Source organism: Musa acuminata, chromosome BXJ2-11, assembly GCF_036884655.1.
Source record: "Musa acuminata AAA Group cultivar baxijiao chromosome BXJ2-11, Cavendish_Baxijiao_AAA, whole genome shotgun sequence".
In the NCBI taxonomy this organism is placed as follows: Eukaryota; Viridiplantae; Streptophyta; class Magnoliopsida; order Zingiberales; family Musaceae; genus Musa; species Musa acuminata.
The window spans coordinates 31,665,567-31,682,198 of record NC_088348.1 but is presented as its reverse complement, the minus strand read 5'-3'; the positions used below and the strand labels follow the sequence as shown (position 1 = coordinate 31,682,198).

At 44.4% G+C, this 16,632-nt stretch overlaps 3 protein-coding genes and 1 non-coding gene across 4 annotated transcripts; 3 read left to right on the top strand and 1 right to left on the bottom strand.

The window, feature by feature from the left end:
• The first annotated feature begins 3,840 nt into the window (after positions 1–3,840).
• On the top strand, positions 3,841–6,307 carry LOC103972232 (peroxidase 4). The gene is made up of 4 exons (XM_009386498.2): positions 3,841–4,218; positions 4,313–4,504; positions 4,584–4,749; positions 5,692–6,307. Exons 1-4 carry the CDS (start codon positions 3,901–3,903, stop codon positions 6,084–6,086), a joined length of 1,071 nt encoding a protein of 356 aa, XP_009384773.2. The 5' UTR covers positions 3,841–3,900; the 3' UTR covers positions 6,087–6,307.
• Positions 6,308–6,571: 264 nt separating this feature from the next.
• On the top strand, positions 6,572–6,652 carry TRNAL-AAG (transfer RNA leucine (anticodon AAG)). Its single transcript has one exon. It is a non-coding gene; the product is annotated as a tRNA-Leu (tRNA).
• A 441-nt stretch (positions 6,653–7,093) lies between these two features.
• On the bottom strand, positions 7,094–7,699 carry LOC103972652 (uncharacterized). Its single transcript, XM_009386996.3, has one exon. The coding sequence runs from the start codon at positions 7,697–7,699 to the stop codon at positions 7,094–7,096; it is 606 nt and encodes a 201-aa protein (XP_009385271.2).
• Positions 7,700–11,120: 3,421 nt separating this feature from the next.
• LOC135626848 (transcription repressor OFP2-like) lies at positions 11,121–12,770 on the top strand. Its single transcript, XM_065132591.1, has one exon. It carries the CDS (start codon positions 11,605–11,607, stop codon positions 12,721–12,723), a length of 1,119 nt encoding a protein of 372 aa, XP_064988663.1. The 5' UTR covers positions 11,121–11,604; the 3' UTR covers positions 12,724–12,770.
• Positions 12,771–16,632: the final 3,862 nt, after the last annotated feature.

Sequence of the window (16,632 nt, the reverse complement as noted above, 5' to 3'; positions counted from 1 at the left end):
GTTAGTTAACTTGTCGACTAAGTTTACAGAGTCCTAAACTGCAAGGGACTGAAGTTGAACTGTGTCTGAGCTTCAACGATTTCTGAGCAAGGAAGTAGAGATCGAGTTCACAGTTCATGATTCCTAAGGAGAAGATTGTGTAAAAGGTGAACAATTTAGGAATGCTGTAAGGTAGACAAGATGCTAAAATATGGTAGATAGCATATGACATGCATAAGACATTAGAAGATTAAACAGGATTCACTTACAAGATCCAGTATAAGAGAGGCAAACGGACCCTTTCAAGACTTGATAGGCAGCAAAGTTCTCTAAGTTTTTTTGCCTAATATGCTTGCAAGGCCCAAGTTTTATCAGTAGACATTTGCTAATGTAAAACTCACTAGTAACAAACGACTCATATCTAAGAAGCCATGCATGACATTGAAAATTGTACAAGAATATGTCAATAGATATGAGCCAATATAATGCAAGACTTGAAGTAAAGAAATACAATAATGCCAAATTGATACTTCAATAGCAAAATGAAATATACATATGAAGAAACAGAAATATGACAACATTAGGAGCACAACCGTAAACTAAGACAGATATCCTCCACATTTACAATCAAAGCACAAGACTAAATTGCAGTCACAGAAACAGGTTCCAAGAAACTAATGGGAGACGAAAGATTGACTAATTCCAAAGCAGGAAATGTTATCAAACATCATTAGGTATACAAACAAAACTATATACGTTAAACCCACATCAACTGTTTATAAGACAGGATTCTATCTTGAAACTTCTTGGGGATATAGAGATGAAATCTGTCATATATTTCCATGAGTACAGAGCAATAAGAGTTATAAGAGCAGTTGAGAGTGTAAACATCATCCGCACCACAATATAATGAGCACCAACAAGAACAAAAAAAGGTTCCTCGTTTTCTTTAGGGTAAATGCACTATCAAGGAAGAAATACTAGCAACAAATATCTACAAAAGATTCACAAAGCTATTCTTTTAAGTACTAAAACAAAAAATATCTTGACAAGTTGAATTTCAATCGAAATACCTCGCACAGGATAACAGCCAATAATGAGTAGAATTAGGATCAGGAATTGATGTTCATTACATATATGACTTGATTGTTTGAGACTTCTCATGATCAAGAGATCACTCATCAGATCTATTTCAAAGTTGAAAGCTTCTTATCAATCCAGAACCTTTGGTGAAAAAGAACACAACGAAAAAGCAAGCGGTAGCAGAGTATCTGCACCGTCGAACGTTCAAAGTCTCCCTCGCAGCACAGAGGTGCATCTATGGGTTGGTGGCGGCCAAAATTGGTTTTGGAGCAGCAAACGTACCATCAAATGCAAGAAAACATGAAAATAATGCATTCAAGAGTGGAAGAGTTCAATTGCAACAACCAAAGTAACTGCCCGACATGGTTAATCCTTTGACATCACTTATTTCATTAAGAACAGCAAGCTCCTAATACAAGTAGCCAAGCATGCGTTGAACATAAAGATGCCGACAAGATTACGCAGTTAGTTTTGAGCATGGAGGGGAAAAGATGCGTTCTACCTTCGTTTTGCGTATACCTTCAGAGGCAGTGGAGCCAAGACCTTCGGAATCGAACAGACGTCCGTGTCGGAGGGGCCAGGGCAGCAACAACAATCTGCTTGTCGAAATGCCACAACGAGATCAGCAAAAACAATACCCAAAAAATCACTCCGGTAGAATCAACAAGAGAAAGAAGATTGCAAGCGCCAACCAACATTGTGAGAACTCATATGTTGCGTGGCTTTTCTCTGTCCGACGGCTGGTTTGCATAGGTAAAAGGTGATGTTGACGATCGATCCAATTGTCAAAGGTTAGTACATGACATGGCCCCGCAGCAATCGATGCTAATACGTCGTCTTCGGGATGCTCGATGGACCAAATTGGCTCCACCACATGGGAACATACATGATTGATGGGAGGTGTCCAACGGATGCATGTGGATGTCTCCTGAGTGGAATGGTTAATGTTTTTCCACTATTATTGATAATATTAATATAATATAAAAATACTGTAATTGAATCGTCTATAGAAAAAATGAAAAAAATATATATGAGAGAATAAGTGACTGAAGGTATTTTATTTATTAAAAAATATTATTAGAAAATTAGATATTTTTGAAAAAAAAATAATATTTTTCTCAAAAATTCACCCATAATTATTCACTCATCCCACTTTACATCTCATCTTGTTCAACTCCATGACGACCGACCCGACCCTCCATTTGGAGAATTAGTGTTATTCAAAAGAGTTAATTAGTTATTTTTAGTATTTCAGTCTTTGAGATCTTATACTTATGAAAGTAAAACATTGAGATAATTTTATAGGATTAAAAATAAAAAAGAGAAAGGAGTTTTAAATATTTTACATTTGTATTTCAATATAACTTTTAAAAATTAATTACAAAGGATAATCTATAATTAGTCATATTTAAAGTGACGATCGTGTGTGATGTGATGTGATGTTTAACCTCCCTTTGTACGAAGATTGATGTTGAAAAAATTTCTCATGTCATCCATCGAACACCTAAAAGGTTAACTTTTATAAAACATCCTTCTTTAGTTGTTAGTGGTCAAAGAAATATTATTTATTATTTATTATAATATAATCAATGTGACATATTCATGAATTGGCTTTTTGTCATTTTCGGTGGCATAATAGCCGTGTGACTCTCCACTTTTTCTTAATTTTGATCTTAATTTTGGATCGGCTTTCTCTACTTTTTCTTGTTTTTGGCATGAAAATAACATGGTTTAATATAGTTGATAAGACTTCGACGCAAGAAAATGACAACCGGCATTCGTCCCTACTGCTTTGCTGTTGTGGACTTTGATGAGAACACAAGCATAATAATGTGTTGGCAGTGGAGCAGCTTCTGGCTTGACATGGCTACCTACAAGGAAATTCCATGCACTGGGGAAGGCAAGAAAGATATGGTTGACCCCATGTAGATCGCATCACACACCAACTTAAATGATTGATGGCAACTTTTACTTTTGGACTCGGTTAGCTCATATGTCACATAGCTTCATGTGTCAAGGTTCCATATCATAGACAATCTATTGGTTTTAATTAATGTATTATTTCTTTTAGAACCACTAACCCACTACAACGCTTAAAGAAAAAAATAATAATTGTTACCTTTTTATTCCTACAATAAAAAATATAGTAAATACAATAATATTTGAAAAAAAAATATGAATTATTATTATTAATTTGAGCATCGACCACTCACTTTAGTATGTTACTATCACCCGAGAAGTCAGTCAAGTTAGGGACTTTGATGGATATTAATATGATTGACATGTGGGTCATTGACTCCCTACTTAAAATATATTAAACAATTATTAAATGGATCGTAAAATCCGGAATTAGATTTAAATATTTTGGATCAGTGATTTAATCTCAAAATTTTAATGCATCTAATTTGAATTCCTTCCTAAGGAGATGAACGATAGACTCATCTTTTTGAGTCACATGAAGCCTGTGGATTCACCTTTAGTCACTTTTCCTTCTGAGAGAAAGCAAATGTTAGGGAAGATGAGGTGATATGTGCTCGAGTCACAGGACGCCTATGGGTTTAACCGTTCAATAAATAAATACACTTTGACTTCCAAGAAAAGAATTACTACGACGAAAATAATAATAATAATGTAATTTCAGGGGAGGGGAGTGACAGAAAGCTAATCGTATCTGTTTTCTTGATATTTAGGCAATAAGCTCACTATGATCTTTCCATGTCAAAGATGTGTCACACAATAATAGCTCTGTCCTTTTCCCCTCCGGCACTGGTAATTCATCTGCCACACCTACGCTGTCATTTGGTGCCATGCAAACCATCCCAACGCTGTAGGTTTACGATGCAGCCATCACGAAAGCAACACCCACTCGGGCACCCCTCCTATATATGTCGACCCAATGATACATGTGGTGGCCTAGCCATCACAGGAACTCTCTGCGCTCCGATGGCTTCCTCTTCCACGGTCTTTGCCTCTGCAGCCTTGGTTCTACTTCTCCTTCTCGGCGGCACCTCTGCGCAGCTATCCACCAGCTTCTATTCCTCGTCGTGCCCCAAGCTGTTTAGCACGGTGAAACCCGTTGTCCAGTCTGCAATCTCGAAAGAGAAGCGGTTGGGTGCATCCGTCCTTCGCCTCTTCTTCCATGACTGCTTTGTTCTTGTAATCCTCCCTTGCCCACACAACATCAGCTGTGTCTCCTTCTTCTTCGCCCGGCATGTCTATGTTTCATGTACGCATGTATATACGTATACAGGGGTGCGATGGGTCGGTGCTGCTGGATGACACGCCCACCTTCACGGGGGAGAAGACCGCTAAGCCAAACAACAACTCCATCAGAGGGTTCGAAGTCATAGACCAAATCAAGACTGCGGTGGAGAAGGCGTGCCCGGGGGTGGTGTCGTGTGCGGATATCTTGGCGGTCGCTGCAAGAGATTCAGTAGTCATTGTGGGTAGTGCTGATGTTCTATCTGTATATGTCATTTAGAGTAAGCTTTTAATGGACCGAAGAAGAGCTCGTCTTGCAGCTCGGAGGGCCTAACTGGGATGTGAAGCTGGGGAGGAGGGACTCCAGGAGAGCAAGCATATCCAAAGCTAACAAGCAGATCCCCCCACCGACCTCATCGCTTAGCAATCTCATCTCCAAGTTCTCAGCCAAGGGTCTGTCAACTAAAGACATGGTCGCACTCTCTGGTAAGGATCGAAGCTATGGCAATGCAGAGAACACTTACTTTCGATGCATCATACAAACAACTTGCCAGAATATACGAACACAATAGATTCATCTAACATTACCTGCAGATTATTATATCAATCTGCACTCGCTTTTCTGTGCCATCAGCAGTGCAAGAGGTGATCGTGTCAAATTAAGGGTGCCCCTTATTACAAAGACATGAGTTGTCACCTTGCGATTGGCACATGAAAAGCGATAAAGTGATGGAACCATTCAACTTCAATTCATGAAGAAAAAGACGGGAATCTTCTGCCAAAGCACGAAATGGTTCGACTACTGTTCAGGAAGAAAAAAACAAGAATCATAGATTAGCATCGACCAACTTTTATCATTCGGTTCTCTTTGAATCTAAAGAATGACCAGTGGTAAGTATTGGAGACCGGAAACGCCACAACCCCAGGAGTAGAACTTAGAAACATAGATTATTAGTAGGGTTGGATCTAAGCTTTGAGATTGGTAATATAATTTACGACAAACTGATGCGGATTTATGAATTCAAAAGAAGAAGAAGAAGAAGAAGAAGAAGAAGAAGAAGAAAAAGAAGAAGAAGAAGAAGAAAACATCGTACTGATAGAATTGTGCTTCATAAAATCATCTTACTCATAGGAAGGATATAAATTATGGAGGAGAGAGGTAAGTTCTTAGGTTGTGTTAGCTTCTGCTTTCTTATCTAGTGGAGGTCAGGGGGTGTGTCGGCAGCGCTCGCCTGGTCCTACACTCGTGACTGTTGTCATCTTTCTCTTGCCCGGCAAAGGCATGTGCTCCCACAACCATAAAAGAAACGCCAATGGTTTAAAGACCAAGTAGAATCCTTAACGACTTAGTTATTGAAACAAATAGCAGAGATTATTAATGCGAGGGCTGTTGTTCTTGTTCTTCTTCTTCTTCTTCTACGTTCCCAGGTTCTCACACCATTGGCCTAGCAAGGTGCACGTCATTCCGGGGACACATCTACAACGACACCAACATCGACGCCTCTTTTGCCAAGAAGAGGCAGGCGAACTGCCCTAGCGCCTCCGGCTCCGGGGACAACAACCTGGCGCCGCTGGACCTGCAGACCCCCACCGCCTTCGACAACAACTACTACAAGAACCTCGTCCGCTTCAAGGGCCTCCTGCACTCGGATCAGCAGCTGTACAACGTCAGTGACTCCACCGACTCCCTGGTCAAGGCCTACATCAGCAGCACCGGCACCTTCTTCTCAGACTTCGTGTCGGGAATGATCAAGATGGGCGACATCAAGCCCCTCACAGGCTCCAACGGCGAGATCAGGAAGAACTGCAGGAAGATCAATTAACGAACCCTCTTCAGAGCATCGGATCAAGGCTTCAATTCCTGCAAGGTAATCGTACGTAGGGGACCTGCCCAACAGTTTGGGGACCCAGAGTTCTTACGCTTTCTTTGGCTCCTACCGAATGTGCTCATTGCCGTATTGTATTCATTAAAAGCATGTACTGTCGCTTGGTGTCTTCTGTTCGCAGCTTAATAGTTGAGATAATAAATGAATATTAAATCCTATCCTTCTCATTGTCTACTTCTTGACTGAGGTCAATTGTTTAGATCAATATTTCACAGTTATCGTTCTTGGGTTTACTATCTATCGGAAATCACTTGATCCAGCAAGATGAACGAGGAGAAATTTGTAGTCACCCAGTCAGAACTACGTTGAAAGTGGAAGGTGAGATCACCCTGGTTAACGCAAGGGATACAAATTTCGTCGAGCTACCATTCTATAGTTTGCGGAGACACATATAAAGAAAATAAGGTAAAAAGTGATTAAATGTTGAGATGGCCGAGTTGATCTAAGGCGCCAGATTAAGGTTCTGGTCCGAAAGGGCGTGGGTTCAAATCCCACTCTCAACACTTAATAAGTTCTTTTTGTCGATGTGAAGGAGTAATTAGATACTCACATGCTCCCAGTTGACTGGAATTAAATACAAGGTAACCTGTAGCTACCTTCGGTTCTTTGGCATTGAAAGAGCCACCTAAATTCCAGACCCATTTTGGTCATCGACTCATCGACCATATAGCAGCAGCAGGTCGAATGTTTCCAGTTTCTTAAATTGTTTGAAGTCACCGGATCAAATAAGGCATGACCGATGCATTTTGAGACACATTTCTATCGTTTTCATCCACACAGTTATCTTCCGAAGCCATATTATGATACGCCATTTGGTGAGAAGAAACAGAAACACATGTGAAAGCAACCATCAAACTGGACTGGCCGATGCTGATCACCATCCTGTCAAGTATGTGGAGTGACGAAGAGCAGAGGAGGAGAGCAACTTTCCAGGGAAACACTCTTTAAGCAGATCCTTTTCCGTGCTTCCGGACCAGTTTTTTCTTGTGATCACGGCGTCGACGGAATAGGCTGATGCGTGGGATCCGCTGTACCGGAAAGCAAAGCATGGATCTCGTTGATCCGCCATCCGAGTCGTCGTCGTCGTCGTTGTCGTCCCCCCCGGAGGAGAAGGAAGACCGCTGCAGAGAATTCGAGGAGCTTAATCGAGTGAAGGGGGAGGACGTTAACGAGGAGACCGGCGAGAAGGGCAATGGCGAACGCGGCATGCATGGCTTCCTTAGAATAATCCTGCGGAATAAGGTGGCTAGGACGCTGAACCTCGACGCCCTTCTCCTCTTCTTCTTGGTGGCCATGATCTTCCTGGGGTGGTGGAAGTGGGAGGGCGGCGGGGTGAGGGGAGGGAGTCCTGCGGCGGCTACGGTGGCCTTGGGCGTCCCCGGCTGCGACTCCCACACGAAGGGCACCGAGCCGGACGACACGCCATAGTAGACCCTGAAGGAAGGGGTGGCCGACAGGGAGCTTTCCTTGGAGAGGAGCCTGGCGTAGAAGTTGCCCTCCTGCTTGATGCGGAGAGGGCTGAGAGGCCGATCCGAGCTTTTGGCGAGCATGTCGCGACCTCGCTTCGACGTCAATTGTGGTGCAGCGATACCGTGCGTGGAGACCAACTTAACGAGTAGGAACCCCCGGCACAAATATTAATGCACCGAGTTGTGAGCCGCGCAACCTAACTTTCCACATATTGATAAGCTCCACTGCACATGCTGCTGCTCCACGACAGTATATCCACACACAGAGAGAGAGAGAGAGAGAGAGAGAGATGTATATATATATATATATATACTGTATGCAAATGAAGCACTACTGGATGATGATGACCTAGAACTTCTAACCCGTACAGCCAAATTGGACGACGGTCGCGTGCATTTACTTGGAGTGGTTGTTCTCAGGACAACGACGGCAGCGTGCGACCGACTCGGGTGGTCCGGTGAGGATAACGCCTATGTCGTAATTGGAGTAGTTAATCAGCCATTAATAACCATTTTCTCCAACACAAGTAGATTAATCTCATGAATTCTGGAAAGAAACGCAGTGCATGTTCTTTTTTGGAAAGAACAGAGCCCATATGACACCACGTCGATGTGTACGACATATTCCTGAAGAAAAGGATTGCTAGGATTACGAAAGGATGTCTAATGCAAGCATCGGACCGGAATAAAATTGGATGGTTGAGTGACATGGACGGAGATAAGCCATGTATTATATCACATTTCATCTGCCTGGAAATATATCTGTGGCGTGTTTTATCTCCTTGGAGTTGTGGACTGGCGTTCGCGCTGCCAAGACTCCCTAAGACGCTATCTAATATCGAGGAAGCTTTGGACGACCGGTAAATGGAGGAATTGGTGGATACGGCAAACATAGAACTGTGGCCGGAAAAGGAGCTCTCTTATCCTAACTACTGGGGACTGACACCCGCTCTGTTTTCCCATGCGTCGAGATCCACTGCCAAATCCTCTCACGACTTGGCAAACCCACTTGTTAGGTTGATGATGATAGCATCCGAGTGGGACCCAGCAATTGCGAAGGGTAAGAGACGATGATGAAGCACATATAAGCGAAGGGTGTTGAAACGGGTTCCAACCGAACTCTTAGGGCCCAACCCAATCGAATTTATTTTTTATTTGATTTAATTAAAGGAAAGTAGTTTTTGAGATTTTTCGGGCTGGCTATAATCGTTTAATAGTTTAAGATAATGAATTCGATCGAATTGATTTCTTTTTAAATTAAGATTGATTCGGTTCAGCTCAAATTATTAACCGAACTAAAGAAGAGTATATTTAATCGAACCCATTTATAGTCTTTAAAATTAAATCAATTTTAAACTAGTTTTAATAGAAAATATTTCAGCATCGCCCACGTGTCAACAATTAGTGACCATCGAAGAGTCGACATGGAACATGTACCCAACATGTGTTCGAAGAAAGCTTAACCAACTTGGGGAACGATGTATAACCAACTTCGTACCGTTTAAATCATATGAGTCGATGTCGCACGATAGGAGATCGGATAAATCGACTTACATTGTCAAGAGCACACAGACCAGCCGCTCACATGGTCATATCAAACGAAGTATTAACCATCATTAATGATCTAAGTACAATTGAGCCATCCCCATAGGTATAAATACCTAGTCTAAAAAGGAGGACCAAACCTTTTACATCAAAAACTCACTCACTAACTTAACGATGGAGTCAGGAATCTCTCTCCTGATATCGATCTGTTGTGCAGGATCATAGCATGGATGAAGCCGATCAAGTTCCACCTCGAGTCGATTACAAGGGTACAACAGAATCCCGAGAACCAACCCCCTAACCCGACTTCGTCCGTCAACCTCCTCGTTTCAAGAATCCATATGGATGACTTTATGCTTTTAAGTCAGGACCAAGCCATACCGACTATGAACGTGGAGGGCATAAGGTTACACACAAAGTTTGATTTTGATTCAATTTTAATTCGGTTTGATCTGTCAAATGGATTTGAAGATCCTACATGTACCAGTGCAGTACAAGAATGAGACCTAAACTATGAACATGGTGGGCTACTCTTGCGCTTTTGCTGTGGAAAATATTGCAATTTGGGCCCAACCCAACTCATATCAATGGCCGGAATAACTTGTTCCTTCCCCTCTTCGGAAGGTGATACATTCATAGTTTTCTTCAATAGGAGAAGAACGAATGAATCATTGGCTACTCAGGTTAGTCGATTGGACAATTATTTCAGTTAATTCGAGCTATAAAAGCCAAGCTATAGGAAGAACTAAATCAGTCAGCATTGTGGCCACTGATCATTGGATACATGACACGATGATTGTAATTTGTGCAACACAGTTTATCTTGGTTGGAAGACCAAATCACAAACAGTTGGCCGAGAAGAAATCGTACCTCCACTACGTAGTTGCACCATCCAAAGACAAGACAGGCAGAACTCGACGCAGTGATACACGACAGCGGCAACGCAGAGCCCGCACCTCTCTCTCTCTCTCTCTCTCTCTCTCTCTCTCTCTCTCTCTCTAGATTTCCCTAACATATGGCCTTCTCAGTGTTTCTGGAAAAACGATTGCTTCTTCTGAGGCCGAGGAATGGGGCTACACAGTGCAGCTTTTAGACGGTAGCTGCACCCCTCCCCGCTGGTGTCAAGCCTCGCCACACATGCCTCTGTGGCTTCCTTCATTATTGCTGCAGTCGCCTCGGAGCTTTCCTACACATCAATCTATCGCCTGACTCCAGTGTTTTGGAATTTGGACTGTCATTAGCGTTGCAATCCGGACACATCGACTGCATGCTAACATACCAACGAAGGCGGCAGGACTTGCTTGCATGGAAATGACGAAACATGGAGCAGACAGGTAAATCGAGAATCACATGGCATGAGTAGTTTAAAAAGGGATGGATCGAATCTGTGTTGCGGGCTCTGTTTCGGCTTATAGTAAGGTTGCTCGGTTGCGGGAGAAGACTGTGTACATCCGACCGCATCCGGTTGTTTCTTTCCCACCTTTATATGGAGTCGATTAGAATGAACAGAGGAACAACAACAAGTTTGCTTAGATAACAAGGCTCAGCACGAATCTGGGCTGTGGATTGCCGACGAGGAAGCTTAGCGTCGTATTAAATGGTGGAGAGAGGATGAGGAAGACCCATCCATGGTTGGTGGACGAACATTTATGTACCGTACCATCCGACAAGTCGTAGAAACAAAGAAGAAAGATAAAAGAAACATGCATGGTTGCTTGGTGATCAATCTAACACGAACACATTAGTAAATTGCTCTTCATGTCTCACCTGTGAATTAAGGGAGCCCAAACCATCTCATCCTTCATCCTTGTGTTCCTTCTTTCTTTTTCTTTTAAGCTCTTCTACTACATGGACCCCGCTGTGGGCTAAAGACACACCTCAGGTCTCTTTCTCACCCCACCACCACCACCCTCTTCTCCTCCCTATTTATCTTCTCCCTCCCTCCCATCCTCCCCTCCAAATCAAGAACCGCCTCATACACACACCAAGGATAACGAGTCTAGCCTTTCCCTTTCATCTTCTTGGAATCATCCTGTGTGTGGTCACTGTAGCTTTTGTGTTGGAAGGTTCTTGTGTGCATGTCTTCTATATTGGGTATCTCAGGCTTAGCTTTTGTGTGGCCGTTGTAGGTACTTTGGGAGCTTTGAGGTCACCACAGCGTTATGATGTTTCTAATTAGCTCTTCTGTTTCTTGTTTGTGGCCGGTTGAGACTGAGATGAGAAGAAAGCACTGAGAGCACAGAGTTTCCCCAGATAAGTTCTTTTGTGTTTCTGATGATCTAGAGTTCCTCGGATATCTTTCTTGTTTCGAGGTTTCAGTAGCATATTTCCTTCTCTCTGTCCTTGCCATGATACAGTAGCGTAGATCTAGGCTACTGCGAAGTAGTAAGCCTCTCTTCTTCTTCGTCGTCTTCTTGGTGGTCGAATTAGGATTCTGGGTGATGGGGAACTACAGGTTTAAGCTATCTGACATGATGCCGAATGCTTGGTTCTACAAGCTCAAAGACATGAGTCACAGAGCCAACAAGAACCGCAGCACGCCGCACCCCACGGGGAAAGGCCAGCCTTCAAGAGCAGCAACAAGCGCTACGCCGAAGCCATTCCCGCCACCACAGACTAAGCTCCTCCCCTATAGAGCTTCTTGCTACTACTCCAGCAGAACGGAAGCGGAGAGGTTTTCCTTCTCTCCAACTCGCACCAAGGCCTTGGACACCAATTTCCCCGTGGAATCACCACGGAAGTCCAAGAAGAGAAGCAGGAAGAAGCCCATCCGAGCTCCCACCAAGCCTAAGTTGGTCACCTCCTCTGTCTCCGCTGGCTGTAGCTGCAGAGCTTGGAAGACCGAGTCCGTTCCCGACTTCCCTGAGGTGGAGAGCCCGTTGCGTCAACGCGACTACTATATCGACGGCGAGGATCTCGAATTCCGAAAGAGCAACTTCGACGACGACTACGGATTCCAGTGTAATGACCAGTCCTCCCGGTCGAACTCCTGTAGCTGCAGATTTATATCCTCTCCGACCGATATCATCATCGATATGGATACCAAGACCTCGATCACTCCAAAACCGGAGAAGCTCGATGAGTTCGACTCGGTCTCAGAGCGCAGACTCCCTCCAATCATCACCAAGCCAGCAACGAAAGAACCGGAAGCAGTCAAATTCGAGGACAAAGATGTGGAGGAGGACAAGAAGCAATCCATGAAGCCCTCTCCCGGATTTCATCGTCTACGAATGCGAAACAACTCGCCACGGCTTTCAAGCAAGAAAGTTCAGGCTCACCGCAGCAGGAGGTGCACTGGGTCGACCATGACATCGGCCACCGCAATGCAGAAGAGGAAGGGCTTATCGGAGAGCTTCGCGGTGGTGAAGTCGTCGTCCAACCCTCACAGGGACTTCAAGGACTCTATGGTGGAGATGATAGTCGAGAACAACATCCGGGCATCGAAAGATCTGGAGGAACTGCTTGCTTGTTACCTGTCGCTGAACTCCAGGGAGTACCACGATGTCATCGTGAAGGTGTTCGAACAAATATGGTTTGATCTCACTAACATTAAGCTGTAGAACATTTCGTATGAGTCTATAATGTTAGAGCTATAAGCTATCTCGAACATCACATGCACATGGATTAGAGTTCCAACCCCTCTCATTAAGGATTCCACTTCGGCAGACGACCGAATGGTGGTATCAAAGGATCTAATTTTGGAACACCAACTAAAGCACTTGCTGAATTCTCTGTCAAAACCAAGCCAAAATTCTTGGCTGCACAACCTACAGCTTGATGCTGAAGGTCTCTAATTTAGTGCGAGACATGTATCTTTGTGAAAGAAGGAATTCCCAGTGTAAATGTCGAAGCAACAAGGTTTCAGCTGGCAGGCTACGATTGCGATCTCCATGGCCACGTCTAGTTATCAGAAAATTGTAGCAAAGAATAAGAAGAAGAAATCTCTTGTGAATCCGAACTGTGCCATGCCCTCCTCTACTCAGGAAGAAAAGTACAATGAGAGGATTCGATTGAGTTAACAGCATTGACTGACGCTGCCAATGACTGCTCATCTCAAACAGGGCAGGGAAGACCCTTTTAACCGCACAAAGAGTCTCTCAATGACTAAGCTTCCGCTCTGTCTCACCTATCCAAGGTCACCACATGAAACAAAGCTTCCCCGTCTTCACGGGCATCACCAGTATCCGTTTCTCACTAGGAACCTAAGGACAGCATTCAACGTGATAGAAACGCCCCCTCATGCAAGAGAGAGAGAGAGAGAGAGAGAGAGAGAGAGCTGACAGATTCTGGCAAGAACCCCAACTGAATCGACCGAGGGAGTCATAAATGCACCAACCCTGTAGCTGGTGTTCACTCAGATTCACCCAGGAAACAGATGTGCAGGCCTTGGTGAAGAAGGGTAAAACAGGACGCGAGAAAAAGGAGAAGACAGCCTCTGTAACTTTCGAAACCATCAATTTCCAGAACCATGCAAACAGAGAAACGTTCGAGTTAATGTGACCTGCCAAGTCAATTTACCCACAAGCATTCAATATGCTTTGGCTTCTTAATTGCACCCCACCTGCAGTTCCTTCTACGATTTCATCAGGTGTATAGCTTTTGAGACATCAAATCAAAAGATAGAATATCTGAGATTCTAAACAGAAATTAAAGACCGGCTTTAATACCATCATCCTCACCAACTCAAGCAAACAGTCGAGAGTAAATTGAGGATTTGACTTCTCAGAAACACCAGCTTTGCCCCATACGCCTACTTGGTGGCAATCTTATAGAACTGTCGATGAAGGTTCCGAAGAAACTTGAGCGGAATAAAAAAGGGGAAACTGGTTGGCAACTAGCACTTGCTTCTCTGCCTTTGATTCCTTTCCTCTTTATCTTACCCGGAGGACATTCTGACTGTTTTTTGTTTCTTCCGTACTTGGGTGTCGTGCTCCCCATGTGTTCTCCACAGCCAACATGGGATCAGATCCTTACCAGGATTCTTGCTTTGCCTCTGTCTTTGTTTCACAGGGATGAAATAGTTGGTGATGAAGTCTGCTACATTGTTCTTGGACACCATCAGATCCACCGACTTGGGCAGAGTGCTCGGTGTAGTTATCAATCGATTTATGCGCATACGACATGCAGATCGAGCGTCCCAATCTACTCCCTGAGATTAACCCGTGCAACTTCGGCCTCCGTTTATTTCCACTGCATGAATGAGGTCACGTAAACGGGGAATTGAGGCACGTCCGGGGACGGACGGGCGTCTACCACGAAAGGGGGTATATGGACCCCCCAAATCCCACTCACTTGTGATTGCCGGGCTATCTTTTCTGCACCCGGTCTCGATCGACCGGAGGAAAACCTTTTCATCTTTCATCCTGCAAACAGTTGGTGGATGTCTCTCGACATCCGGAGCTACACATTCACATGGGAAACAGTGAGTCATACCGACGACGGAAAGAGACAGAGCGCGCGAGATGCGAGTCACGGAAATAAGTGAACGAGGAGAAGGAAAAGATGTTTATGTAGGGCGAGCAGTGTAGATGGGGTGCCCACCGTCCATGCAATGTACACAAGGAGGGGAAGAAGCTGGGACCGTCCCCTGTTCCGCCACCACCTCCCCCCTCCCCAGTCTATCAATTACTCGTCGTTTCTCTCCCCACTCCCTCCCTCGTGATGTCAATCTGTCTGCGATAGGGTCGCCGGTCATTTCTGGGTCAAATTAGTTGGAGCACTGCAAAACCATCTGTCTTCTCATCTCCATCGCAGCTAAAAAGAGGTCGGAGCAAGCAATCATTGGCGATGACGAAGCCAAAGCAAGCGAGGGGGAAGGCGAAGAGTGGCCGGCCGGCCCATCCACCTGTCCATCCTTTTCCCGACAGGAGAAGATTGCAAATATTATGAGCGTACGTCATGGGAAAAAGGAAAACCATGGAAATAATCCAATGAGAAGAATAGATAGATTCTTTCGGTTCCCTCCCTCTCTCTCTCTCTTTTCGGCCGGTCCACCGAGTCATAACTTCGATCTCGGAGATGGGCGGTAGTCGGGTTGAGTCAAAATGACACGAACGTGGCCTAATTGTGGCCTCAAGTTCTCGACCACTGTACCGACGGGCCAATCGATCCCTACTTCGATTTGACCCATTTAATTCAGCTTTTTTATTGGATGTATTTGACTTGCTAACTCCACAGACACAGCAGTGGGGAGGGGCCATCGTCAGATCAACATCAAACGACGGAGGATGAGGACGAGAGCGACGCGTGGTTCCACGACTCGTGCAGGGATGAAACGGGAGACATGCCTGCGTAGATGCAGGTGGAGACCATATCTGATAGCACCCTCAATTATATTGTGTATTGCATTATCTCAACACCGGCATCGCCGCATCGACCGCAGCTTCCTCGTGCGTCGGGTTGCTTCGCTCCCTCAGGCGATGAACACGTAGCTCTTCCTTCCTAATCCTCTAATAATTGAAGACATCCTGAAGCATGAAGAGATAGCTGGTGACAGGGACTTCGATGAACGCGTCGTCGGCTCTACTGTGTCCTATTTGTCCTGTACGATCCATCCACTGTCAGCCTCATCCATTATCACTCAAATATTTCACGCAAATCGCACGAAACACTGAAATATCTGCGTAAAATAGCTTATGTTTGGATTCACAATTCAATACCTCATTAATGGACCGGTGCATCGGATGGGGTCTCAGCGAGCATATAGATCTGTGGGGACTAACTCATGAGTTAGCATACCTGAAATCATGATTTTGTGATGTTTAGAGTGTGGACCATGTGGTATGTACATCAACATATTTCCAGCTCTGTCGTTTTGCCGGCCATGGTGAATGAGATGTGGAGAGGAAGAGGGGAGGGACGTCGATGTACTACTCCATACGTGCTTTCTTCATGCAGGACCAGAAAACGAATGCAATTTCGACGCACATTTTTATGATTCGGAACGCCTTTGGACACGAGGGTGACATGGTTTAACCTCGGTCTCCTTTCCCACGCATGATCGCCTGTGTGTCTCCACACATGCACGTAAACTCACACCGAAAGGAGAGAAAACACTGCCATTCCATCGATCAATCAGGTGAAGAAAAACTAGTTTATAGATCAAGTTCGGGTCGTATACAGAAGGTTCCCTGTTACTAAAAATGGTCCCAGAGAGTGTGTTAATGGTCCCGGTCGATGAGGCCTGAGTTCACTTTCATCCCTGTGTTTTCATGATGATGAGGGGGAGGACGATAGTCCCCCATAACAAAATTAACACCGTCCAACTCGATATATCTGTCTATACAGTAATATGGTTCGATCCATTTTTCAAGTTAAATCCATTACAGTGTGCAGAGATATATATATATAGACAGAGAGAGAGAGAGAGAGAGAGAGAGAGAGAGAGAGAGAGAGAGAGAGAGAGAGAGAGAGAGAGAGAGAGAGAAAGAAAGAGAAAAATTAGGTGCGACTTGATGGAGCCATGTACC